Source organism: Podarcis melisellensis (assembly GCF_964234715.1).
Source record: "Podarcis melisellensis genome assembly, chromosome: 17".
NCBI classification, from domain to species: domain Eukaryota; kingdom Metazoa; phylum Chordata; class Lepidosauria; order Squamata; family Lacertidae; genus Podarcis; species Podarcis melisellensis.
The window spans coordinates 5,979,463-6,006,558 of record NC_138534.1 but is presented as its reverse complement, the minus strand read 5'-3'; the positions used below and the strand labels follow the sequence as shown (position 1 = coordinate 6,006,558).

Here is a 27,096-nt window from a genome sequence, read left to right as displayed (position 1 = left end):
CGCAGCTGGCATTTGCTCCATAAGACGCACACACATTTCCCCTTACTTTTTAGGAGGAAAAAAGTGAGTCTTATAGAGCAAAAAATACGGTACTTTAGCTCTGTGTTCTTTCAGTCTGTGTTCTTGTTGTAATGCAGTTATATCTCCAATAGTGAATCCTTCCTTCCGCTTCTTTCCTTTTTAAAATGATTATTTGCACTGATCCTTGTATGACAGTTTTCAAAGTGCCCCATAATAAGGCTTCTTGGTACTGTGATGAATCATTATGTACATAGAATTCCTCGATTTTTAATTTGATGCTGGGTTTTATTGAACAGAAAACAGCAAAGTTTCAGAATGTTTAGAAGTGAAGTCAGACACAAACACATGTAAGGATGAGAGGGGGCTTGAAATGTACAAGAGGAAGATCCACTCAAGACAAAGAAATCAAAACTGACCAGGGGTTGAGGAGGGAGGAACTGAAATGGGTGGGCCAGCACAAGAAAGGAGAATGCAGCTGTCCCGGGTTAAGTCTCTTCTCCTTCCCCAGGATAGAGGCAAGGAGAGCAGCTCCTTAGCAAGCTTCTAGTCCCAAACCTTTCTTCACCCTGCATGGGCAGAGGGAGCAGCGGCTGCTCAGGCAAGGAAAGGAGCGTTGAAGTCCACGGCACTGAGATATTCCAGCCAGTCCCGCAGCAAAGGTCTCTCCTGAGGGGGCTGCCAGAAAGAAAGAAGATTAGTGCATCATGGCCAGGACAGAAGAAGAAGAAGAAGAAGAAGAAGAAGAAGAAGAAGAAGAAGAAGAAGAAGAAGAAGAAGAGGCTATAGGACTTGTGCTTGAAGGACAACTTGAAGGATCTGTTGAAGAACTTGAAGAAGAAGTAGTAGTTTGGATTTGACATTCAGTTTTATCACTACCCTAAGGCGTCTCAAAGCAGCTAACAATCTCCTTTCCCTTCCTCCCCCACAACAAACACTCTGTGAGGTGAGTGGGGCTGAGAGACTTCAGAGAAGTGTGACTAGCCCAAGGTCACCCAGCAGCTGCACGTGGAAGAGCGGGGAAGTGAACCCGGTTCACCAGATTATGAGTCGACCACTCTTAACCACTACACCACACAGCCTCAGGAAACCACAAGGAACTCCTAGGAAATGGACGCCCAGGAATCTGAGCATCTCGTCTAACTGGTGCAAGGCAGGCTACTGAGAGTTTTATGCCGCTGCTTAAAACAAAGAGAAGGGCACTGCCCCTCAGGTATCTTCCATAAAAGCATCTCATGCCTCTGTGAACCCACCGCTGTGTCCTTTTGAGTCACTTTTAACATGAGATGGAGGGTTACGGCCAGAAAACAGAGAAGGAAGAAAGAAAAAGCCTATAGATGAGGGACCTTTAGCCTTTCACCCAGAAAGAGGCCCCTCTCACCCCAAAAAACCACGATTCCCCTAGGAATTGCATAGGAGCACTCCATTCCTTTGGGACATCAGCAGCCATTTTACAAATCCCACCTTCATTTATATTTGCATGCCTAACAACCTAGGGAGCAAGTGCAGCTATGCTTAATAGGGCTGGAAGCAAAGCATCAAGAATGAGCATGGACAGAAGCACTGACCCCTCTTTACAGCTGCACTTCCACGCGCATCCCCAATGTTTGGTGCCCATTTTTCTACCCCAAATAGATCTCTAGCCAGAAGGCAGGAGAACAGAGAAAAGTGGGACAGCTCGGCACGAGAGGATCAAAGATTTTAACAGCCTCCTCTCCCCAGAGTCTTAATTCTTGCTGTTTCATTTACCCCCATTCAAGATCACCCCCCACCCAGTACTAACCTTATAGGAAGTTGCGTCAACTGTACCATGCTGAACCTTCACTGAGCAGAGGGAGACGCCACCGCTGGCGGGGTATCCTGGCTCCACATAGAGGTTACAAGTGGAGCTGGGCTTCAGGTAACTCAGAATCCTTTTCTCTTGCTGCCAATCAATAGCAAAACTGCAGAGGGGAGAGCAGAGGGAGGGTTAAGCCATCAGCAATGGCTGGCATGGAGACAGTCAGTGGGGAAGGAAACACAGCCTCCTTCCAAAATGGGAGGGCATTCCCTTGAACGCAGCAATAGAGGCCAGGCAGTTCTCCAAGAACAGGGCAGGTTGATGCCTAAGTGATGGCTAGCAAGCACAAGAGAGCCAGGTCTCATTGATGCCTGGGGTTGGCCCCAGCCCCAAGGCTGCCAGCTGCCAATCCCTACTAAGAGCCCACTAGACAGATACCTTGGCATGTCTCTATGCTGTACAGTGCCTGAACAAGTATGAAAAGGGATTAAAAGGGAACAGAATCTTCTAGGTTCACTGATGTTTTGGTGGGTGGAGGGCATCTCACAGCCTTCCATTCTTTTCCAGCCTTGCTTTCATCCAAATGGCTTGAAACACACACTCTCCAAACGTTCTCAATTGTCTTTAGAACCAGCCAGAGGAGCAGTGAAAAGGTGAGAGTGTGGCTTGGTTAAGAAGACCACCTGAGTTTCTGACAAAGATAAGATCCCAGTTGGGGTCTGAAGACACATCAAAACAGATATCTCTTAACAGCTGCATCAGTGCAGGCGAACTAATACCAGTGTACTGGAAGAAGCAAAGATCACCAGTGTCAAAGCAATGACTCTTCAACATCAACTTCATTGGACTGGTCATGTTGTGCAGGTGCCTGATGATCGTCTTCCAAAGCAACTACTCTATTCCGAACTTAAAAATGGAAAGTGTAATGCTGGTGGTCAATAAAAGAGGTTTAAAGACTCTCTCAAGGCAAATCTTAAAAAATGTAGTACAGTGGTACCTCGGTTACAGACGCTTCGGGTTACAAACTCCACTAAGCAGGAAGTGGTTGCTCCAGGTTAAGAACTTTGCCCCAGGATAAGAACGAAAATTGCGTGCCAGCGGTGCAGCAGCAGCAGGAGGCCCCATTAGCGAAAGCATGTCTCAGGTTAAGAACCATTTCAGGTTAAGAACGGACCTCTGGAACGAATTAAGATCTTAACCTGAGGTATCACTGTATAAAAACCGACAACTAGGAAACACTGGCCTGCGAACGCTCCAATTAGAGAACAGCCTTTACCAAAGGTTTCATGGCCTTTGAAGATGCTTGAACTCAGGATGAAAGGGAGAAACGTGGTAAGAGGAAGGCATGCTTGGCAAATCCACACCGTGATCAACTCCCTCCCAGAAACCTATGTCCCCACTGTGGAAGGACGTGTGGATCCAGAATTGGCCTCCACAGTCACTTACGGACTGACTTTTAAAACCATGTTCATGGAAGACAATCTTACTCGGCTACGAGTAATTGCCAAAGAAAGAAGAAGCTATCAAGTGATCAGAGGAGTGTCGATTTCACATCACTGTGAAGGGACGTATTCACAAAAAACTGGAAGCTGGCCAAGAAACAGAGCAATGTGCACTTTAGTCTCAACAACGGCAACCTTTCTCTCTGAAGCGCTCATGCTGTTAACTTCCCTCCTGGAAAAGGTTAAGCCAGCCCCTCTCTCTCTCTCAAGCTTCAGGCAGGCAATTAAAACCTTCCTATTTTGCCAGCCTTGCAGTGTGGGTGAAAAGTTACATCTCCCTGCTTTTATATTGAATTATATTATCCTGCTATTTTGAGTATTTCAATTTTACTTATTTATGAACTGCTTCCTCTGAAGTATGAGTATCTCAAAGCAATTTCACAATACAGCTCAGTTGCACCCAACTAAATTTTACTCAGAGCAGAGCCGCTGAAATTAGTCATATCCATTCCTTTCAATGGACCAACTCTGAGTAGGAACCAACAAGCCAGTATTATTATCATATACAAATTTTACACAGTTCAGTACACCCAAAGATGTACTGCCAACAATAAAGCATACATCTATGATTGCAAAACAATCAATTCCTCACTTCACATTATAATATCCTCTGTAAAGACACAGAAAGATAAACATCACTATTCCTAGTTACAGGTAGGTAGCCGTGTTGGTCTGCTGTAGTCGAAACAAAAACAAAAAAATCCTTTCAGTAGCACCTTAGAGACCAACTAAGTTTGTTATTGGTATGCACACGAAAGCTCATACCAATAACAAACTTAGTTGGTCTCTAAGGTGCTACTGGAAGGAATGTTTTAATCACTATTCCTAGTTCTCATCTTAATAGTTCTTCCTCATAAATTCAGAAACTCAGTCCTAGTATTGACAGCTGTTTGGTTATGCTTTTTAATTCAACATGCAAAATTGATTTTAGTGACGTGAGCTGCTTTTCTTGTGTTTTATATGTATCATCTATATTTTTTATAAACTGCTTTGCATTTATTCTTGACAAAAGATGAGGGCATAAATTTCTAAATAAAAAAAAATTCAATTTGATTAGCTAAACTAGCAGGCTTGCCAAGGCGGTTTCGGAGCCCCTGTGATCCAACCCCACTTCACTTGGTCTGCTTCATTTGGCAACAGGTCTCTGCACCGCTCCCCTACATGCTCTAAACTGGAGACGCCAGGAAATAAATCAAAGCAAGGTCTCTGGTGCTGAGCTACACCTGCCCCTGCAACTTCCTCTCTGTGTAAAGACAGAAAAACTTCAACTCGACCGTGAACTCCAGAGGCCCAAAACAGCTCTACAAAAGCCATACAAAAGCAAGGAAGCTCACCAGCTGTGTAGCAACTCAATCTCAGCCAGAAGTTGTGCTTGCTGGAAGTAGCTATTCTGCAACTCCAGGACGATGGCTCTGATGTTGCCGCAAGTGCCTTCGGGAAGCACCAAAGAGGGAGGGAAGAAAGGGCTGTCGCTCTACACGGGAGAAGGAGATCCAGTCAGCGGTCTGAAAACTCCGATTCAGGCCAGAACCCGATTCTCGCTCTGACTCACCTGCAGCATGACGCTGCCATCATCCCTCCAGTGCAAGCGCAGCTTCAGGGCGTGGGGAGTGGCAGCCCCCGGCTGGGCTGGGGAGATCAGCTCAAACTCCAGGTCACTCTTTGACTCAGAAAGCAGTCTGACCCCTTGCAAAGTCTCCAGAAGGGACCGGAAGTCAGAGATCCTGCGGACAATGAACAAGTCCAGGGTGGGGCAACAAAGAGGAGGAAATCTGGAGGCATATCTCCAACAAGGCTCATGGTGGAGCAGTCAGGGTGATGGCTGGAGTAGTGAAGGGCTGGATTCCTCCCACCCCAACCTTTTAAAGGCAGCCTTAAGACTGAAGATTTTAACCGATGCTATAAAATAAGGCAATGAGTACTCCAGACAGACAAAATCTGAACTCTGCACCAGGTAACCTGCAGTCTCTTGTGGATTATAGAAATTGCCGTATTTTTCGCTCTATAAGACACTTTTCCCCTCCTAAAAAGTAAGGGGAAATGTGTGTGTGTGTGTGTGTGTGTGTGTGTGTGTGTGTCTTATGGAGTGAATGCAGGCGGGAGGCTCTATTCAGTGCTCCCTTTAAAGAGCCACGTGGAGCGTGTGTGCGGCTCTTGGGGGCTTTTCCCCGAGGAGGAAGAAGGGCTGACTTTCTCCCTCCTCGGGGAAAAGCCCCCAAGAGCCGCACACACGCTCCGCGCGCTCTTTAAAGGGAGTGCGGCTCTTGGGGGAACCTTCCTCCCCCTACCCAGAAGAGGCTGTGCACAGAAGCCAGGACAGCAAGGCAGCAAGGCAGAAGCCAGGACAGCAAGTGGGATCGCTGCAGAGCGATCCCGCTTGCTGTCCTGGCTTATGGCTATCCCAGAAGCCAGATCCCTCTTGCTGTTCTGGCTTCTGGGATTCAGAGTATTTTTTTTCTTGTTTTCCTCCTCCAAAAACTAGGCGGTCTTATGGTCTGGTGCATCTTATAGAGCGAAAAATATGGTGGCGTGATTCCCTTATTATGCATAGTTTGATTCAACCACCATTAGTTACAGGGAGCTGCACACATCTACAAAGGTCACCGCAGAATTTCTCAGCCACCCCTCTGGCTGCCCAGCTGAAAAGAGGCAAGGCCCACGTGTTTCAAGCATGCATCTTTCCTCACATGAGCAGAATCTTAAGTTTCAGTGATGGAGTAGTTGTGCATATCCTGCCCCAACTGCAGATATGGAATCAGGGGGTGGCCGTTATTCCTTATTCCAAGTCCCAGGTCCATTCTTGGGCACATTTCAGATTCCATTCCCCGCAGCCGGAACCAGCGCCCTCACCTCTGGACCTCTTCCTGCCAAGCGCAGGCCTGGCGCTCTTCTTCCTCTAGCTCCCTCCGCAGTTGCTGCAGCTCCTCGCGCTGCGTCTGCAGACTCCCTTGCAGCTCCGCCATGCGCTCCTCCAACCGCTGCTGCTGCTCACACAGGGCGTCCTGCCGGGGTAGAGGCAACCAGGATCAAGCCAAGGGACTCAACCAGCTGCTATCCCCACTCCGGACCAGATCAGATCTAGTTCACTTGCCCTGTTAGCCCCACCTGCTCCTTCTGCTGCCTCTTCTGAGCGCTCCTCGCCTTCTCCTCCATCTCCAGTTTCTACAAGGGAAGCGCAAAGTAAGTAAGCAGGAATCCCAAATGGCTGGGTCATAACCTACACCTTATCAATATACACTGTTGGCTGGGCTTACAGACACGAGTTACCCCTGATGGGACATAGAAACAAAGGGAAGGTGTACTCCATCCCATCCCCCATTATAATATTTTGGCTACTAAGGGGCTTCTTGAATTTGAAGACAGTGAACACAGCATGTGGTTAAACTACAGAATTTGCAGAATTTACAGTGGTACCTCTGGATGCGAACAGGATCCGTTCCGGAGCCGCGTTCACAACCTGGGCAGAACACAACCTGCGTCTGCAGGTCGCGATTCACTGCTTCTGTGCATGCACGTGACATCATTTTGAGTGTCTGCGTATGCGCGAGCGGCAAACCCCGGAAGTAACCCGTTCCGTTACTTCTGGATTGCCGCGGGACGTATCCTGAAAAGATTTAACCCGAAGCATCTTTAACCCGAGGTATGACTGTATCGTCAGCTTGGATGGCTTTAAAGGAGGACAAGACAAACTCATGGAGGATAAAGGCTATCAATGGAGACTACCCATGAAGACCATGTTATTTAATTTTTCAGGTTGGAAAAAAGGAAATCCCAACTAAACAACAGGAAGAACTTTCTGACAGTAAGTGTTGTTCAACAGCGGAACCTCAGGAGGTTGTGGACACTCCTTCCTTGGAGGTTTTTAAGGAGAGACTGGAAGGCCATCTATCATGGATGCTTTAGCTGAGATTCCTGCATTGCAAGTGGTTGGACTAGAGCAGGGGTAGGCAACCTAAGGCCCACGGGCCACAAGCAGCCCACGGGGGTCGTTTAACCGACTCATGAGCCGCCCCCGAACTGAGCAGCCTGCTTGGTAAGTCCCTGCGCACTGCGCTAAACCGCCACAGAGACTTGCTTCTACAGTGCCAGAAATCGCATCTCCACAGACTCCGGAAATTGCAGGCATGCGTGCAACGCGGCCCACAAAGGGATCTCTGCTGGAGTGAAGCTTTTCAAAACATTTAGAGCACCTAAAAACATGTAAGCACAGTCATTCAGCTAATGGGTCCTGCAAATACCTCCCTTGTACCTTCCAAAGGTCATTTAGACTGCGGACACACCATACAAAGTATGTGGCTTCCAAAAAAATCCTGGGAACTGTGGTTGATTCGTTTTTGATATGTTTTATCCACTAACCTCGCAACCTTGTAAGAGAAATCTGGTGCCCTTTTAAATGTGTTGTGGGTTTTAGTATTTCATGCCTCTGCTCCTGCAGATGAGATTGGTGTAACTCACATGCCTGTCTGAGAAGAGTGTGGGAACGGAAGAGTGTGGGAACGGAAGACAGTCTTATCTCTTCCGCTGTATGTACTATTTGTACTGTACTTTTGCTTTTACTTGTGACCTGTTCGTCTCTCGGAGCTGGAGAGAGAAGATGCCATGAATCCTTTGTCTGTACATAGTGTGTAAATAAATATGTAGATTAGCTCTACGATGTCTTCTTGCTGTGTTATGCTAGAAGATTAGTGTGCATATATCATTTGATACATGTCGCTGAAGCGCACTGGGGAAGGGAAATGCCTTTTCTAGAGCTGCGCATGCCGGAGGACGCTCAGAGTTCAGGGGCTTCAGGGGCACCCCAGCGCATTTTCCAACAGTGGGAGGGGGGATTATTCGTTTATTTTTGTTCTCATTTATATTATGCACTTTTGGGGGACTGCTTACTGGCAGGAAGGTAAACGGTGTTTCCATGTGCTGTGCTGGCTCGCCAGATGCAGCTTTGTCACGCTGGCCACGTGACCCGGAAGTGTCTCCAGACAGCGCTGGCCCCCCGCCTCTTAAGTGAGATGGGTGCACAACCCTAGAGTCTGTCAAGACTGACCCGTACGGGCAGGGGTACCTTTACCTTTTACCTTTATATTGTAATTTTATGTTGTGAACCACCCTGAGATCTATGGATGAAGGGTGGAATACAAATTTAGAAGAAGAGAAGAAGAGTTTGGATTTGATATCCCGCTTTATCACTACCCAAAGGAGTCTCAAAGCGGCTAACATTCTCCTTTCCCTTCCTCCCCCACGACAAACACTCTGTGAAGTGAGTGGGGCTGAGAGACTTCAGAGAAGTGTGACTGGCCCAAGGTCACCCAGCAGCTGCATGTGGAGGAGCGGAGACGCAAACCCAGTTCCCCAGATTACGAGACTACCGCTCTTAACCACCACACCACACTGGCTCTCCTACTAATACTAATAATTAATTTTTAAGCTTCCCTCCACCAAATGTGCTGCCTGAATCTTTGTAAGGGTTTTTGCCTTCCCCTCCTTCAACCTCCAAAATTCTGCTGGGTGAGATGTCTAGGCCACCCTGGCTTTAGCATCTTGTCTATGAGCAGCTTGCTTTAATCCAAGGGCAGCAAATCTCTGGGCCTCTAGGTCTGGTTGCGCTAGAGCTCCCACCATTCCTGAGCCATGGGAGCTGACGTCTGGAAACATCTCAAGAGCCACAGGTTCACCACTCTTGCTATAATCAGAAAATAGGGGGACAACTCCATCCCAGGCTCCCCATCGCCACCCCCAAATCAGCAAAGCACCTTGTCTTGGTAGCGTTGCAGAGCTTCTTCCAAGAGCTGAGCTCGGTTCCGCGCCTGCTCCAGCTTGAGCAGCAGTTGTGGCACATCCTTCTTGATGCTCTCCACTTGTTGTTGGTACTCAGCTTTGAGCTTCTTCCACTCCTGCTTCGCTTCGGCTACCTCCTGTCCTGCAAGAGAAGGGGGCGGCGGTGGGGAGCCCAAAATCAGCCTTGGAGATAGAAGAGGCGGTACATGTGCCCCCACCCTCAGTCGTTTCACCGAGTTTCTCAAAGTACCAGAAGTAGAAGCAGGAGTTTCCAACCAGCCACAATAAAAAAAATAAACTCTCCAGGGAACAAGGCTGATGTTCATTAAACCAGCTTGCCCAATACACCCACCAGTCACCGGCTGAAGAAATGTAGCTCCACAGAGCACACTTCAGCACTGCTCAGCTTGGACTCTTGGACTGAAAGCACAGAGTGTTTACTGGGGAGTTTAAAAAAGACATTTCCTGCTTTGCATTAATTATTTTATTTTGTGGGAAATAAATGCAAGGCAGTTTATAAAAATATAAAGGTTAAAAATAAATAATAAATGAAATAATAAAAATAAAAACCCCATTTGCTAATCCAGGGGTGGCCAACATGGCATGCTCTGGGTGCTTTGGACTACAAATCCCATCAGCACCTGCTAGCATGGACTGATGATGATGATGGGAGTTGTAATCCAGCAACATCTGGAGGGTCACAAGTAAGTTGCCCCACTATTTTGGCCCTGGAAACAGTTTAAGGTTGTATATGGCAAGGAGGAAAGCAGTGGTGCAACGCTATGGCACAATTCCATGGGAGTCGATCCAAAAACAAGTTTAACTACACTAAGCAATCCACAATGCAGGGCTATTTTTCAAAATTAACATGCAAACTAGAGATACTTTGATTCACACTACACCCTTATTAGTTTGGACACATAGAAAACCGTGACTTGTGCAGCACGCATACTCACGAACAGAAGATCTGGAGGCGTTCTCAATGCAAAGTCCAGAATCAAGGAAATCCAGACAGAACTTCAACACTTGCAGCTGCATCAACATAAACTTGTGGGCGTGCCTGGTGCTCTGGAAAACACGCACCAAAAGCAGGGTTCAAGTCAGCACTCTGGGAGCTCTCTGCCCGTTGAGCCAGCCAGGACTAAAGCCAGCATCCCCTCCAAGGGGAAAAAGGCTACTACTCACCACGGCATGCTCAGCCAAAACCTGAGGGGGTAGGTCGGCCTCCACCCCATATTGGGCTTGGCTCTCAAAGGCAAGTGCATCCTTCACCCGAGCAAGAAGCCTAAGAAGGACATGAAGAAACCACAACATCAAGACACTAAAAGAGCACTTTTCAAAACTTCCTATCTCCCAGGAAACATTTCAGTTGCCGCGGCAACCCTCCATACTGGTGAAAGATTCAAGGTCATATTCTTACCTAGTCCAGGGTGGGCAAATGTGAGCCCCACAGATGTTGTTGGATTACAAACTCCCATTGTTCCTGGCCACTGGCTACACTGAGGCTAATGGGAGATGTAGTTCAACATCTGGAGGTCACAAGATGCCCACGCCAAGGGCATACATCCAGCTCAGCTGGGATACTTGCCAGGCTAACCAAGATTCAGAGTTGATCTATGCAAACAGGGAGCAACACCTTGAACACACCTTACACCAATGTGGTATAATGGTTAAAGCGTTGGACTAGGATCTGGGAGACAAGGGTTCAAATCCTCACAATCATGAAACTCAACCCACCTCAAAGAGTTGTTATGGGGATTAAACGGGATGGAGAACAACATACACAGCACTGAGGTCCTTGCAGAAAAAAATGTGATATAAATGCAATAAAATAAATAAATATAGCTGTGCAGGTGGTCAGAAATGACAGGGAAGTTGTTCTATACAGGGAAACTTGCCTGCTGTTTCACTGCCTCACTAAGAAACCAGTCAAGCCTATGCTGTTGTTTAATATGTTCTTAACTAATTATTTTGTACTGGTTTTTAAATGGTGTTTTATGTTTTACTTGTTATACGTATTGTTATGAGCTCTTCTATGAGATGGAGGCATATACTTTTATAAGCAAACAACCCCCTGATGAACTTTCAAGGAACACCCAAGTGCCTGTGGAAAATTAATAGAATCGTAGAGTTAGAATCATAGAATCATAGAGTCGGAATAGACCCCAAGGGCCATCGAGTCCAACCCCCTGCCAAGCAGGAAACACCATCAGAGCACTCCTGACATATGGTTGTCAAGCCTCTGCTTAAAGACCTCCAAAGAAGGAGACTCCACCACACTCCTTGGCAGCAAATTCCACTGTCAAACAGCTCTTACTGTCAGGAAGTTCTTCTGAATGTTTAGGTGGAATCTTCTTTCTTGTAGTTTGGATCCATTGCTCCGTGTCCGCTTCTCTGGAGCAGCAGAAAACAACCTTTCTCCCTCCTCTCTGCGACATCCTTTTATATATTTGAACATGGCTTTCATATCACCCCTTAACCTCCTCTTCTCCAGGCTAAACATGCCCAGCTCCCTTAGCCGTTCCTCATAGGGCATCGTTTCCAGGCCTTTGACCATTTTGGTTGCCCTCCTCTGGACACGTTCCAGTTTGTCAGTGTCCTTCTTGAACTGTGGTGCCCAGAACTGGACACAGTACTCCAGGTGAGGTCTGACCAGAGCAGAATACAGTGGCACTATTACTTCCCTTGATCTAGATGCTATACTCCTATTGATGCAGCCCAGAGTTGGAAAGGACCTGCAGATCACCTAGTCCAACCCCCTGCAATTAGAATGTTTTCAAGCAAATGCAGCAGCAGAAGCTAGGGAAATGCAGAATTATGTTTTTGGCAGGCACTGAAAAGTGTACAGTGAAGGCACCTGCTTGATCTCAATAGGCAGGGAGTTTCGAAGTGTAGGCACTGCCAAACTAAAGGATCAAGTTCAAGTGCATAAAATGGGTATTATGTGGCACCTGCTGCTGTAGTGCCAGTAGCCCCAATTCAGAGCGGTTGAGTGGACACAGGGAGGGCCAGGCGACCTCGCAAGCTGGTCCAAAGATACATACATGTGTGTGTGTGTGTGTGTGTGTGTGTGTGTGTGTGTGTGTATTGTATATACAAATGAAAACCATTCTTCATTCAATGCCCAACGAAATAGTTAAGTGCAAGGGGGGGGCGGAGTACCGCAGCTCTCCCAAACGAATCTGCTTGATGTATAAATGGTGGTTTTAGGCGACCTCGTAGGTAAAGCGGTCCCAAGCTGTTAACCTTTTCGAGATTATATGGATTTTTAAAATTTAGTGCGTTAAGCAAAGTCCTGTCGCTCCCAGAAGCCCTTTAACCACTGGAACCCAAATACATTCGTCGCCCGGTGAACTAGCACAAGAGCATTTCGCCCCCTATTGTTTTAATGCATTTATTTGTTTAATAAAATGGATACACCGCTTGGTTGTTCCAAATATTAAAAAGTCCCTGAGCTGTTCGCAAAAAGGCAAGACTATAAAACCAGGAAAAGTTTGCCATATAAATGTTACGCGTGCAATAAACTAAAACAAGATTAAAATACCCTAAGATTTATACCAGCTGAAGAGAAACAAGAGCACTTGCATATTTTTTTAAATATCCCTATTTCCTGGGGATAAGTGGCAAATAAACAGCACTCACTCCGCAGCCTCCGAGGCCGCCATAGCCGCTCAATGTCGCTGCGCTCCTCGCGCCTTTTCATTTGAGTCCACATCGCCCCACTTCCGTCCTCCAAGCACACCAATCGCTGCTCGGAGACCAAGCAATGCCCCGCCCAGTGGCTTGGATCCCGCGGCGCCATTGGACGGAAGAGGGGTGGAGGCGGGAAGATGGGCGGCGACCGAAATGAACGCTCGCCTCCATTTTGAGAAAGGCGTCTGGCGCGGGCGGCCGGGCTGGGGATTGTGGGGAGGAGGAAAGCGGCGCTGGGGCGCCACAACAACCACAATAACAAAACAACCACAGACGCTCAATGCCTAAAAGAGACATATTGGCCGTTTCCGAGGCTGGGGATGGGGGAGGGGTCCACCTCAAAAGAATGAGATTAAATAGAAAATGGGCAGGTTTCACACAGCCCCACTTCCTCGTCTGCATTTGAACACGTTGCTGAAGTTGGTTCCCAGTTGCTTATTTGCTCCAGATTTCGAAAGTACTGTACGCAGTTCCCTCAACATGAAAAGCAAAGTTTATATGGCCCTCAGCCCCAGAAATAAAGCTTAGGTTAACTCATTGGGAGTGGTCATGGGACTACCCTCCTGAAGCACAGCAATAAGCTTATCCAGTCCAAAGCAGACTGCTTGCAAAATGTTCATAAATGCGTGATGACCCCCCCCCCATAAACATCATAAATGGGTAACGGAGGGGATCCCCATCTCAAAAACTGCTTTGGGCCAGGGTGAAGAATAACAGCCAAGCAGATGGCAGAGCATCTTCTGCGATGTGGTGTATCCTGCCTTCCCACAGGTGTATGGAATGGTCAAGGGCATCCTTGAACACCATAAATAGCCAAAATATTTAGAAATAATTGGGGTTTCCCCCTCCCCACCTCCCGCCAAGATGTGCTTCGGGCCAGAACAAATAATACACTCAAGCAAATGGACAGTGCCCTCCACAAGATGTAGGTGCATTCTGCTTGATCCAGAGCTTCCTTTGGGTGCTTGTCACAATTAAGGACATAAAAAAATAGGTAATGTGTGTGTCTACTCCATCCCTCTATCCATTCCTTTTATTTGCACGCCGTTTTCTCACCCCCAAAAAAATCATGCTCAAAGCGGCTTACAACAAAGAAAACAATAATGCATTTTAAACAAACACTACAAAACAATTTCATGATAACATATCAAAACAATATGAAATATAATAACGTACAAAAAATGACATTTCAGTGTTATAAATATAACAAGATTACTTAAACAACATGCAGCGTCCGACAGCAAAAATAACAAGAGAGCTTCACAGTTTCACCTTAGTCCTAGAAACACCCTACTTTCCCTGGTGTTGCTCACAGTCCCTTCCCCGGATGTCAATGACAACAGGATACCACCCACAGTGAGTATGCCCAATATGCCCACTACTCCATTGCCCCGCACCTCTCCAGCAACAGTTTCCTATAAGGCTTCCAAAAGTATGCTCTAGGCCACCATGAATCATGCACCCACTTCTTCTTCTTCTTCTTCTTCTTCTTCTTCTTCTTCTTCTTCTTCTTCTTCTTCTTCTTCTTCTTCTTCTCTTCTTTCAACTTCTACACCGCTCTATACCTGGAGGTCTCAGGGCAGTTCACAAGAGATGATGGTGTGATATTGAATGATATGGAATACCACTTCTCCCGGAGGGTCCTCCTGGCACAGGGCACCATCAAGGAACATCTAAGCACACCAGCTTTAGTGAAGTGTGTGTTTGTTTTTTTAACTTAAAGTAACTTTGGGAGATGTTTTGGTGTCATTAATTGGAAAGAAATTAGACAGCAATACTGACAGGCATTTGTACGGCATGAGCCTAGGCATGTTTATTCAAAAGTAAATTTCACAAAGTTGAATAAGGCCTGTTCCCAGGTGAATGGGCATTGTATTGTCACATTATCATAGCTGTCAACTTTTCCCTTTTCTTGCGAGGAATCCTATTCGGAATAAGGGAATTTCCCTTTTAAAAAGGGGAACGCTGACAGCTATGCGTATTATGTATATTTTTAAGTTACTCTGGATGATATAGTCACAATGAAGCTGTAGCAAGAAACTGAAGAATTTGGCAGATTTTTCCTTCTGTGCCTCTCACCCAGAATTCCTCATTAAGAGCTTAGGATAAAATCCAGGGTTGTGGCTCATTTGTGCATATCCATAATTGTGAGTCATTTGTCTTTCAGCTTCTTCATGAATGAGCCTAGTTCTTTCCTGCATTTTATTCTGGTCCTACGAACTTCTGGCTTATATTCAACTTACAGCTCCCATGGATGTTTAGTCAGAAAGAAGTTCCACAGAGCTTAGGGAGTCTTACTTCCATGTAAGATTGCGTGGAAATGCTGCCTTTTAAGACTGCCGCTTTTTCTTCCAACTTCTCCCGTAGTTAAGCTTCTTATTCCCACTTTTCTCCATGTTAGGAAAATCATCTTGCTTTACTTCTGTGAGTCCGGCTAGAGTTAAAACACCTTCTGCTCTTGCCTTACTCCTCTAGTAAATAAATTATGTTGGGGCTATAAATACATTGTAAACTTAGCTGTAGCTTTGTATGAAGGCTGCAATTCTTGTAAGCGCTTAGTGGAGCATCTCACTGGAAGCAGCGGGGCTGTACTTGTGAGAACAGGAACATAAAGCTCAGGCTATAATGGTAAAATTTCATAGTCCACTCTAGGTGGCCTATAGATGCCTCTCGGAGGCACCTCGCCTTATACCAGGCTCTCCAGGAATTTGAACTACTTACTTTTTTTTTTTTACTTACACGCACACACAGATAGAACTGGCCTTCCTTATCACCAGTTCCTTTCCCAAGCGGCCCCACCCTCTCTACAAAGGCCCAGGTTGCAGCCTAGCAGGTGCATCTGGCTTCCCCGGGAAAGCCATGGAGTGGAATCCGGAGAGGAGGAAAAGAAGCTCCGTGAGTGGCAGCAGCTGGGGCAACTCGAGCTGGATGAGATTCCAGTAAGTTTCCTTGCTTTGTTTTCCCTTGAGCTTCCTGGTGTGGCCTCTGGCTGTGTGGCTTGCAAAACTCTGTACAGACATTTTACAGGAAATGCTTGCTGGCATACTGTTCAATTCCTGCTTGAACTCTCCCTGCTTCTTTTATTGATTTTTAACTAGTCCATCCTTTTTCGCTCTCCTTGCTCTGGATCGCTTTGGTACCGTAAACAAGAGATTCTGCAAGGGCGCAGGGCTCTTAATTCAGTAGAATGGCACGAGAGTGGTTTGTAAAATGACGAGCGCAGAGGCAGGCAGGGTTAACAGGCGCAACTTGCTATACAAGGGTTTGGCATCGCCCAAATTCCTTCCACCCTGTTCTCTTGAATTGGAGACTGGTATTTCTCGGTTGCCTTTGCACCTCCCTCCCCACTCCCTAGCCGTAATGAAGACTGCAAGTCCTTCTAGGCACGAACCTTAGGGTGAGATGCAAGGGTATTCTGCAGCCTAGCAGTGCTATATAGTTAATATTATTATACAACTTATTGTACTATGTTTTTATACGTGTTGTAAGCTGCCCAGATGGGCGGGGTATATTATTATTATTATTATTATTATTATTATTATTATTATTATTATTATTACTGTTACTATTATTAACTATATTGGAGCCTGGAGTTTAAGGGTTAATAAAGCGAGGTCTCAGACCTCCAACTACCCCATCTCCGTTCAGTTCTACGAGTCACTTTTGTGCAACGCAGTTTCAGCAAAAGCTTCCCCAAGTGTATGCAAAACTACAAAATGTCCCTCCCCCTCTAAACACATATTGGGACTTTGTGATGACTACGGACAGGGGTGCCAACTTGAATAAAACATTGGGGGTGGGCCAGGTGAGCCCCGCCCCACATAATCGATCACACGCACACTATCCGGAATGGCAATGCCCATCAACTTGGGGGCGTCTCCCTCCCTCCAATTTTTTTAATAGAGGGGGGGAGGGACCTGGGTCCCTAGGAGTTGGCTCCTATGACAGCGGAAGTGGCTTCGACGTCGAGGCTGGATTAAGCCCCTTTTGATGAATTTTGCAAGGAGCAGAGACGGGGGGAGCAGTGGGGAAAGGAGAAGCGGCGCGGGGGAGGGCAGAGGAGTAGTTCTTTGTTATTGTTTTACAAACGCGTCCGCTTTGAAAATCTCACCAGTTACCCGCCCCGCCCCTCCTCATCCCCGATGGGGAGATTGCACTCTGCACATGCTCTGGAGCGCGCGCGCCGCAGCAGCTGAGCAGCCAGGCCGGCGAGCAACTTCTGGGCGGCTGACAGCGGCCTGCCACTCGCGTCCCCTAAGCGGCGCCCGGCCACCTCCGCCTCGGAAGGGCCGGGCGCCGCCGGGCCCGCATGCGCCGCCGCCGCCGCGCCTTGTGGGCTGGAGCCGCCGGTGCTCCTCCTCCTCCTCCCGCCTTCCTCGTCGTCTCCGCCCTTTTCTTCCGCTGCTCTTGCTGCTGCCGCTGCCGGCCATCGCCGCGGCTGAGGACCCGGGAGCCGCTGCTGCAGGTACCGCCCGCGTCCCCAGCGCCCCTTCCGCCCGCGGGACCCCGATCCGACCCTCCGGCCGGCTGCCCTCGCAGGATGAGGCCCCCCTCCCTCTCCCCGGGTCCGGTTGCCGTGGAAACGAGCCCGCCCCTTGCAAGGTTGGCCTCGCCTGCCTCTCCCGGCGAGGTGGTCGCCATGGAGACCCCGTGGTCTCCCTGCCTTCGGGGCATCCCGCGGACACAGGCCCTTTCTCAGCGCATCCACACCCCTCTCTCTCTTGCCTTCCTTCATCCCCCCCTTCCTCTTCTCATCACCATAGTAACCAGCCCATGCCATCACCCCCAAAACGTCGCTTCTCCCTTCGCATCTCTCCCCACCCCCCACGTAATAGGGAATTAATTCTCCTCCCATCAAAAATGCTTACGGGATTATTCCGCTCCTCCAGCAAATCAGGCTGTCATTGCTTCTCATCCCCGAGATATCATACCGCATCGTGAGCCCGTTCTTCCCTCCCCCAAATCAGAAATTAGGCCCCTTTTGAGGAAAGAGCCAGCAAAAATTGTCCACTGCAAAGTCCAGTTGTCGCAGATGATGCTGGTGCATATCCCCCTCTGACCTTCCTCTTTTCGGGGGAGCGTGTGGTGGGATATTAGAGACCAGATGGCACCGTGCAAAAGGCTGGATTTGGCTTAGGGTTCACTCTTATCTATCTCGTATGGATGCTCTAATGCAGGCACGGCCAATTTCTTAAGCTATGGGGACTGGGCCCCTTTTGCAAAGCCGCTGTAGGGGAGGGGCACTTCTCCCTGGGAAGAACTGCCAAGAATTATTAAGGTACTAATGTGTGGACAGGGCAGATGAGAGTCATGCTGCAGGTCTCCTGACTGGACAGTTTGCAATCCCTGCTCTGGTACCTTTTGCAATCCTGTGGCCCATATGCATTCCCTGTATTAGTGCTGTCTGTTATATGGAGGGAACATCAGTGTCAAACCCAAACCTTTCTTCCCTCCCAGTAAAGCAAGTCAGCAGACTACACAGTGGCTGTCGTATGTGGGACGCACAATTCATGCTCTCCCTTATGCTGCAGGAAACAAAATACTACCACCACACCCATTGGTGACTGAGTCCCATCATCTGCTTCAATTGGCTCTTCCTTAGCATGTCAGAAGCACTGTCACAGAGCTGTTTTTCCTGTGGGAGGGGAGTGTGCCTTCCCGGTCAGTTGCCTATGGCCAGTTTCACAGCTAAGGCTTCTTTTGTCATAGCCATCTGTGCGCCTCTCGGCCTGGAAGTTGCATGCTAATGGATGGGCCATCATGTTGCGCAAGCCTTTAATCCCTCTCTGCGCCCATCTCTGAAGCTGATTTCTCTGTGACCTCTCAATTGCAGACGCCCACTTACAAGCTCCCCTGAGCGGCCAGTGGCAGTGTGGGGCATGGCAGCAGTGTGGCAGCAAGTGTTGGCTGTAGACGCACGGTAAGTGTAAAGGAGTAGGGCCAGCAGGGGTCTTGGGCAGTGCTTTGTGCTGCTGGAGTCTACCTGTGCTGGCGGAAGTAGTATGCTTCTGCATATAAATTGCTGGGAATCACAAACGAGGAGAGTGCTACTGCTCCCAGGTCCTGCTAGTGGGCTTCCCACAGCCATCTGGTTGGCCGTTGTAAGAAAAGGATGCTGGGCCTTTGGTCTGATCCTGCAGGGCTCCCCATGTTATTATGGGAAGAGCAAGTCCAGAGAAGGAGCTAAATCAGTCTTGTCCAATTGTTCAGGGAGATGGGTGTCTTGTGTGAGAATTCTAGATCCATGTTTGGTGGGAACATCAACAATAGCTATGAATATGCTTTCACAATTACCCTTGGTAGTTTCTCCAGGCGAGTCAATCATTTTTGATGCCGTACCTTCAATTAGTGCAGGAATTACCATATTGGTCTGAATATAGGCTGCATCCCGCTCTTCCCCAAACCAGGCCTGTATAAAATCATGCTCTTACTGGTAGAAAAGCTGTGATTTAAAAAAAAAATCTCATTTTAGGGGTGCTTCCTATATTGGGGGAGGCTTGTATCCGGACCAATATGATCAAACCTCCACTAAAGACATGTCCTGAGAAAGGGTCAGTGTCTTGTGTCTTTGGACAACTAAGTTTTAGAAGCAAAATATCAATATTTTAGAGGTAGATGGCGGTTGGGTGGGTTCCTCAAATCTGACTTTCTACCAAAGGGATTTTATTTCCAATTGTTGAATGTTTTTCATTTGGTGGCCTCAAATATATTGTATAATGCCATTATAGTGTTATCAGCTGGAGTACTGACCACAGCGTGGCAATCCAAGATACTGTGCTGCAGGGGAATCTTGAAGGAGATTCTCTCCGTTCAGTTGGTGCTAACCCCAGCGCAATGCTAAAGAGCAAGAGAGAGCAGGGTGATTTAGAATGCAAGTAGGCTCAGGCTTCCAGCAGCTGATGCACCAACCCCTATTTCAGGTACAACGCATACCGCACCCCAACCTTCCCGCAATTCCGCACACAGTACATCCGCCGGCGCAGCCAGCTGCTGCGGGACAACGCCAAGGCCGGCTACGACCCCTCGCTCCGCAAGCAGTACCTGCGGCTGCGCAGTCAACTCCTGGCCCAGCGCTACGGCCCCCTCTCAGAGCAGAGCAGCTTCCGTGCCTACAGCAACAGCATTGTCCGAAGCAGTCGTACCACACTTGACCGCATGGAGGTAACCAAGGGCAGCCGGGTGGGACGACAAGAGTAACACCAGCCCTGTGCATTTGGCCCGGGACATCATATATTTAAATGAAGCCTATTCCGTTGGTGGGAAGAGGCCGTAGGTGTTTTGCCGAGGTCAGCACTTGCTCAGAGGAGAGAATGATTCCTTGCAACACAGGAGCATTTGAGCTCCCACTCCGTGCAGCACAGTATACTTGTCCAGTAGCATCAGGGCTGTGTGTAATCTGTCCCCCAGGGAAGCCAAAGCTAAACTATGCATGTGCCATGGGCATAGCCGGGGGGGGGGGGCAAGGAGAAGCAGCTCCCCCCTCGAGATCAAGTAAAACAATAGAAATACTTAACTGACCAACCACATCGGTTCTGCTCCCCCTAACAAAAAACTTGGCTACGCCCATGACATGTGCAATAGACATACGCAGAGTAAGTTTATTTGTTTAGAGCCGCTCACATAATTCCAATCCCAATATTCAGATTTTCAGAAAATTTGGCAGATTTGGGAAAACAGACAAGAAAAATGGGAATGTAGAGAGCAGAACAAGGTAAGGGCACAGTTAAAGAGGTATTCCTCCCTCCGCAAAGGTTCCAGAGCCTTCATTAAAAGCCTCCCGACACATTTTTAGTCATCGGGATTAGAAAATAGACAAACAAAACAGAGGGAACAGAAGCACAGGTTAGAAATCTGAGTCTTTTATAAAGGCACTCTGCAACTTAAGTGCTGGCGTCCGTTTCCTCATCTTCTCATTGCTTCCTCTCTGAAATCCCTGACCTTGCAGATACGCCTGTCTCTGCTTCCTTCAGTAATTCACCCAGCATGGTACTCCTTGCTATCTTCCAATGTAACTATTTTATGCATTGTGCTATAGGATTTTGATGACGACCCCAGGGCACTGGGTGCCCGAGGCCACCGCCGCTCTGTCAGCCGAGGGTCCTACCAGCTGCAGGCGCAAATGAACCGAGCTGTCTACGATGAGAGGTATAAGGCCGACAGATCTAATCTGGGGCTAAAAGCGGGCATGGCATTCATCTGCTCATTTGGTGCATGCCAGTTCTTTGACTTCCAAGTTTTTGTCAGAACCCTGGATGCTGTTCTGACTCCACTACAGGGGAAGCAGCCAAGACAAAAGCTCTCTGCTCCCATACTGGTCTCCCCACCCCACCCCAACACCCATTCCATTGGAAACAAAGTTTGAGGTGTGTGCTTATTTCATAACAATGCCTTGTGTCTTCCTTTAGACCTCCTGGCAGTGTTGTCCCCACTTCGGTGGCAGAGGCCAGCCGTGCAATGGCCGGGGATACCACCCTAAGTGAGAACTACGCCTTTGCTGGCATGTACCATATATTTGACCAGCACGTGGATGAGGCTGGTGAGTAGAGCAGTAGCTAAGGTGTCATGGGGTAACTACTAACTGTCTCCATGTTGTCTTTTGATGTCACGTTGGTCATATGAACCAGGGTGACAATGAAGATTGCGTTTTGGAGAGAACTATATAGATGTGACAAACCGCACACCCTTGCAAAATACCAAAACAGACGGCTCCAGGACAAGTAGTGAGATTATTATTCCTGCCTTCTTGAGGTGGAAGCAAGCAAGGGAAAGTGGAGGGTTGGAAAAGCCTTGCAGGCTGGTGTTGCTTCTTTTGGTGATAAGCATGCTTAAGTGCAGCTGTTAACTATTAAGTAGCCTAACACAAAGCCTCCCTTCCCCCACAGCCTTCCTCAAATGCTCCTTAGAGAGCTCTGTAATTGTGTTGATGCAAGAAGGGAATCATGTTCTGAGGGGTATCTGGCAGAGAGATATTTGTAGCTGGAGTGCATGGAAATAATTAAGAATCCCTTAAAACTGCCAGCCTCTTAGAGGGTGGGTGCTGGTGTTGCTCTTGCCTTTGCTGTCAACATCCGGCTAACAACCATTTCCCCTTTTCTTCTCCAGTGCCCAAGGTTCAGTTTGCCAATGATGACAAACACCTCTTAGCCTGCTGTTCTCTGGACGGTACCATTTCTGTGTGCCAGCTAGTGCCAACTCCCCCTGTGGTGCTGCGGGTGCTGAAGGGACATAGCCGTGGCGTGTCGGACTTTGCCTGGTCCCTCTCCAACGACATCATTGTTTCCACTTCACTTGACGCCACTATGCGCATATGGGCTACAGAGGATGGCAAGTGCATCCGGGAAATTCCAGATCCAGATGCCTCTGAGCTGCTCTGCTGCACTTTCCAGCCCATGAACAATAATCTCACAGTGGTGAGTGAAGGCCTAGGATATAGTGCCCCTGCCCACTTCCACCTGAGCTAATAAACAAAGCACTGGGCCTTTCGCCTACAAGGGACATGTGCTTGCATACAGTTGAGGTTTCTTCCTTTCTACCCCCCCCCCAAATGATGTAAGTACGGAATAAGTGGGCTGAATCAAAAGAAATGGAATCAGTACTGCTGGGAGTGAAGCAAAGGCAGTCTGGTCAGAAGTCAAAGGGATGTGGCACAGATAAAAACAAACTATCTCCTCTAGGTGTTTTAGGTCCATAATTAACCAAGATGGTGGTGAGGGGAGAGTCTCTTGGGGGGTAAGAGGAAAGGAAGAGTGTGTGTCTGTTGCTCATTCTTCTGCTCTGTAGAATAGTATGAAACTGACATCTTTGTTTGTCCATAAGGTGGGGAATGGAAAGCACAACCTCCATGTGGTGAACATCTCGACAGGGAAAAAAGTGAAGGGTGGCTCAAGCAAGCTAACTGGCCGAGTGCTGTCTCTCTCCTTTGATTCCCCTGGCCGTATCCTCTGGGCAGGAGATGACAAAGGCAGCATATTTTCTTTCCTCTTTGATATGGCAACAGGTGAGTGGAGTGGGATGGGGAGCATCGTAAGGACAAGGATTAGCACAGATTGGCTTCAAGCCCTCTGCTTCCTTCTTCGCCCCCTGCAGGAAAACTGACCAAGGCAAAACGGCTGGTAGTTAACGAGGGCAGTTCTATCACCAGTATCTCAGCCCGCTCTTGGATCAGCAGAGAAGCACGGGACCCCTCCCTCCTCATCAACGCATGTATTAACAAGCTGCTGCTATATAGGTGAGGGGCTTTCCATGGCATTGCCATGCTAGAAGACAGACACTTGCTCTACTCATATGTGTAGAGTGCCAATGAGCCCCACATTAGAGGATAGATTATGTGATACATGTTTGTGTAGTGCAGCTGCAGAGAAGCAGATTGCTATGATTAAGCTATTTATCCATTGTCTGTTCTTGGCTACTTTTTCCTGACAGGGTAGTGGACAACGAAGGGACACTCCAGCTTAAGAGAAGTTTCCAGATACAGCAGAGCTCGCATCCTGTCCGCAGCATCTTCTGCCCCCTCATGTCCTTCCGCCAAGGAGCTTGCATTGGTATGATGCCCATGAGAGTTCACTCTCATTGTAAAGGGGATGCAAGACAAGACATTCTCACTTGCCTGCAATTCTGCTCCTGCATGCAGCTAGTCTGTATGACACACAATTATTGCAGAGCTTAGTTCCCCCCCCCCAACAAAAAAACAACAGGGAAGCTTTTGTCCCCTCTAATACTTCTCTTTGTGCATTTCAGTGACCGGCAGTGAGGATATGTGTGTCTACTTCTTTGACGTGGAGCGAGCTACCAAGGCTATAGTCAACAAACTACAAGGTCATAGTGCTGCTGTGCTGGATGTCAGCTTTAACTGTGACGAGAGCCTGTTGGCATCCAGTGATGCCAAAGGCATGGTTATTGTCTGGAAAAGAGAACAGAAGTAGCATTTCTCCCCGATGAGTGGAAAGAAGTACACTCACTCAACATTGTTGAAGGAGACAGCCTGGGTGAAAGTCAGGAGCCCTAAACACCATTTGTCCTCCTCTTGCTGGTAGTTTTATTTGTATCTTCTGCAGCTGTGAAAGTACTGAGAACATCTTTACAGTGAACCAGCATCCATTTCTTCCCAGGTTTTCAATTAGTGGGATTTTGTATAGCAGACAAAGGATGCAGGTTATCCTGTGAGAAGTTTGGCTTACTTCTGTTGTGGTTTATGTGTTAGATGTCCAGGTTGCTGTCAGCTGTAATCAACAAGACACAATGTATGCCAAAAGGGAAGGTGGTAAACAATGCTGCAGAGCCTCTCTGCCAACTGGCAGCATAGGATTTGGGACTACATGGGTTCTTTGGCTTACGAGCATGAAATTTAGTGGTCCTAGCTCCCATTTAGTGGTAGCTTTCTCCTTGCTGCTGCATAACTACTTTGCTGTTGCAATGGTCCATTCCTTCCTGGACATACCAAGGACATCAAACTCCAGAAAGCTGCATCTTCTCTTTGCCTCCTTCAAGTGCCAGACTGAGCCATCAACTTAGAAGGATCAGCTTTATAAGTGTGCATGTTGGACATGTGAACTTCTGCAGCTACAACTTTGTGGACAGATTCCCCTCCAACATGAAAAATCTTGCAGCTCATGTCTACATTGGGCTCTTAGTTCTGGCATGTGTTTCAGGAGCAGCTACCAGTGATGAAATGTCTTCCGATTACCGGGAAGAGGAAACTGCAGGTGCTGAATAGATTTGCTTGCACACCAACACAGCTTGCTTGAAATATTACTAGGAATGTATTTGGAATATCAAGAAACTCAATCTGGAACATTCCTGACAACTGTATTCAAAAGCAGGTGGTGGAGTAGAGTCTGCTAAATTGAACTTTGCAGCTACTTAATGCAGTTGCTTTTTGCCACTTATCTTCCACAGCATGTGTGGCATTGTAACAGGGAAGGGGGTTAGTTGTATTGAAACTCTTCTGTATTGTGGCTGTGATAGTTGCTTTTTCCTCAAATTTGTTCTTTCTGTGGACTAGGAGAAAAGATTTCTAAATTCACTTTTACTTGAAAAAACAAGTGGTAGGATTTTCAGGCAGGCATGTGTAAGGTAAGAGCTGATGGGATGGTGCTTCAAATTTCCTCATAGGTGCCACATCAGTCACCTTATGAAGAACATGAGTTGAGCTAAGGGGACCCTGTACATAAGGCGGCAAGCCAGCCACTTCTTTGCATCAAACAGATTGCACAGCCGAGAGAATTGTGGCACTCGGAACTGGACACAGCATTCCAGGTGTGATTTGACTGAGACAGTATAAAGCAGTAGTATAACTTCCCTTGGTCTGAACACTATACTTCTGTTGATGCAGCCTAGAATAGCATTCATTTTTTGACCTGCCAAATGCCTTTGGAAAACCCACAAGCAAGACATGAGAATAATAGCCTTGTTGCTAAAGATCAATAATAGATTCAGAGGCATACTTCCTCCAATCTTGAGGAAACAGTGCTTTCAAAACTAGTAGCCCAATAGCCTTGTCCTCTATGAATCTGGCAAATCCCCTTTCAAAGACATTTAAGCTTCTGACCATCATTACATCTTGTGATAGCAAACTTTTTAAAGAAAAAGTGCTGTTTGAAGAACCTCCTTTTGCCATTCCAAAATATCCTGCCAAACAACTTTATTGAATGACTCTGGGTTCCAGTGTAATGAGGATGAAAATTTGTATTTCTACCCACTTTTCCCACACTACACAATTTTATAAGTTCCTGTCATACCCTCATACTTGCTTTCCCACCCTAACTTAAAAGCCCCAAGCACCATAGCCTTTTCCTTATTATAAGAAGTATTCTAAACCTCAGTTTATTTAGTTCAGCCTTTCTGCATCCTCCCAAACTAAACAACCTTTTTGAGATGTGGCAACCAGCACTGTACACAGCACTCCAAGTGTAGTCACTACACTACATGTTTATAACGGCATTGGAATCTCTTGGGCACATGAACAGTGACACAAAAAATATAACACACTGGCAACCTGGACAACAACGCAATAAACTAAACAATGGCCCAGTTTGGTCTCACTATGCTTTAGTGAGAAGGAGCAAGCTTTGCTCCTCCCCTGGCTTTGCTGTTTTCAGACTACCCAGAGCTCACCATTTGTCTTCCCCAAAGAAACTACCAGTGGCAAACCAATAACAAACGTCAGTTGTAACTCACGGTTCATTAGGAATAAATGAACAACACTATTAATCTTAAATATGTGCACAGACCTATCTACTTTGCCATGGGCCAATGATGGAGTGCTCTTTTCTTCTGGTAAGAATTGCATGGCACCTGAGCTTGGATGCTACTAGCATTCTCCTTTTTGAGAGAGGTGGAAGTGGACTGCTTTTCCACACTACATTGTAATAGTTGCACGTCATGCAGAAATTCAGCTCATGGAAATGAAAATGATGGGGGAAAGATCACCTATTACATATTTGCCTGGCCTGCAACTATTAAAAACAGATAATCTCAGTCAGCAAAAAAGCATAGCATCATTACCAGGCATCATACTAAGCAGCTTCTTGAGTTTCTACACTGTGAAGGTCAAATACGTTGCAGTTCACTAAAATGAAAGCAAGATGGATGGCCCTAAAAGCTTTTTTCAGTTTTAAGCAATGAAGAATGAACAAGTGTGTGAATAGACTTCTGATATTTCTTATAGAGATTTACAAGGATGTAGGGCCAGGGACTATCCCCTGAAATGGACAGAGCAAAGCAGGGTCAAGCTCCATCTTGCACATTGAATGAAAATGCAGAAACACTTAACTTCCTCTCCACACATGACATGCTAGTTTCTTTTTCATTTAACATGGCATCCAAACCCAGTATCCTTATTCTTTGTAAACTCTCAGTTTAGAGGGGCTGTACCTAGAGATGTCCCGTTTAATTATCTACAGAAGTAGGATAGAGAGGCCTGGCCCCTAGACTCGAGGTTTCCTACCACAGATTTATACAGCTGATTACTTGTGTGAATGACAGCTACATGGAAAATGGATGCTAAATAAAATTACCTGAAATTAGTAAAGCTTCAGTTCTGTATTCCAAATCTTAGTGTATACCCCCTTTTGTAGTTCTTAGGGCTGATGCAGGTAGCACAAAACAAGTGAATGAGCTGAAGAACTGGAATGACTTTCTGGAATATGTTAGGCTAACACTGGTTTCTAGTTCCCACTTGCCACACACACTGAAATTATCTGAGTTTTTGCTTCAAAGAAAGAAATACAAGATGATATGTCACAAGCAAAATAAGGAACCCAACCATCTAATTCATTTCGTCAGTCATAATTAAAAAGCTTCATCACAGCTTCCAGTGGTTTCCAGAAGCTA

The 27,096-nt window shown here is 47.1% G+C and overlaps 2 protein-coding genes across 7 annotated transcripts; one reads left to right on the top strand and one right to left on the bottom strand.

The window, feature by feature from the left end:
* Positions 1–285: 285 nt before the first annotated feature.
* Positions 286–17,797, bottom strand: LOC309360021 (outer kinetochore KNL1 complex subunit ZWINT-like). 3 transcript variants are annotated; one of them, XM_081894532.1, is made up of 10 exons: positions 17,634–17,797; positions 10,258–10,357; positions 10,029–10,140; positions 9,048–9,214; positions 6,406–6,462; positions 6,151–6,302; positions 4,853–5,024; positions 4,635–4,774; positions 1,802–1,961; positions 286–696 (listed from the first exon to the last, which is right to left on the bottom strand). In XM_081894532.1, exons 1-10 carry the CDS (start codon positions 17,699–17,701, stop codon positions 616–618), a joined length of 1,209 nt encoding a protein of 402 aa, XP_081750658.1. In that variant the 5' UTR covers positions 17,702–17,797; the 3' UTR covers positions 286–615. The 3 variants fall into 3 exon arrangements, with proteins under 3 accessions (XP_081750658.1, XP_081750659.1, XP_081750660.1); XM_081894533.1 differs by lacking the exon at positions 17,634–17,797 and adding an exon at positions 12,715–12,822; XM_081894534.1 differs by lacking the exon at positions 17,634–17,797 and adding an exon at positions 10,493–11,183.
* WDR13 (WD repeat domain 13) lies at positions 15,553–26,794 on the top strand. Of its 4 annotated transcripts, none has more exons than XM_081894367.1 (10): positions 15,553–15,704; positions 18,599–18,685; positions 19,686–19,926; positions 20,801–20,910; positions 21,171–21,301; positions 21,868–22,175; positions 22,582–22,762; positions 22,852–22,993; positions 23,188–23,306; positions 23,503–26,794. In XM_081894367.1, exons 1-10 carry the CDS (start codon positions 15,625–15,627, stop codon positions 23,685–23,687), a joined length of 1,584 nt encoding a protein of 527 aa, XP_081750493.1. In that variant the 5' UTR covers positions 15,553–15,624; the 3' UTR covers positions 23,688–26,794. The 4 variants fall into 4 exon arrangements, with proteins under 4 accessions (XP_081750493.1, XP_081750495.1, XP_081750494.1 ...); XM_081894369.1 differs by lacking the exon at positions 15,553–15,704 and adding an exon at positions 17,077–17,230; XM_081894368.1 differs by lacking the exon at positions 15,553–15,704 and adding an exon at positions 17,949–18,043.
* The last annotated feature ends 302 nt before the right edge of the window (positions 26,795–27,096 follow it).

What these genes read in the sequence shown, in the direction of transcription:
- WDR13 (XM_081894367.1), top strand. Translation starts at nt 15,625, where the DNA reads ATGGAGTGGAATCCGGAGAGGAGGAAAAGAAGCTCCGTGAGTGGCAGC. An exon ending in CCAGCACGTGGATGAGGCTG is followed by an intron (nt 21,302 to 21,867) that starts GTGAGTAGAGCA and finishes TTTCTTCTCCAG; the next exon opens with TGCCCAAGGTTCAGTTTGCC. An exon ending in TGAACAATAATCTCACAGTG is followed by an intron (nt 22,176 to 22,581) that starts GTGAGTGAAGGC and finishes TTTGTCCATAAG; the next exon opens with GTGGGGAATGGAAAGCACAA.
- LOC309360021 (XM_081894532.1), bottom strand. Translation starts at nt 17,701, where the DNA reads ATGCGGTATGATATCTCGGGGATGAGAAGCAATGACAGCCTGATTTGC. An exon ending in TGGAGGAGCGGAATAATCCC is followed by an intron (nt 10,358 to 17,633) that starts GTAAGCATTTTT and finishes TGTCCTTCTTAG; the next exon opens with GCTTCTTGCTCGGGTGAAGG. An exon ending in TTTTGGCTGAGCATGCCGTG is followed by an intron (nt 10,141 to 10,257) that starts GTGAGTAGTAGC and finishes CGTGTTTTCCAG; the next exon opens with AGCACCAGGCACGCCCACAA.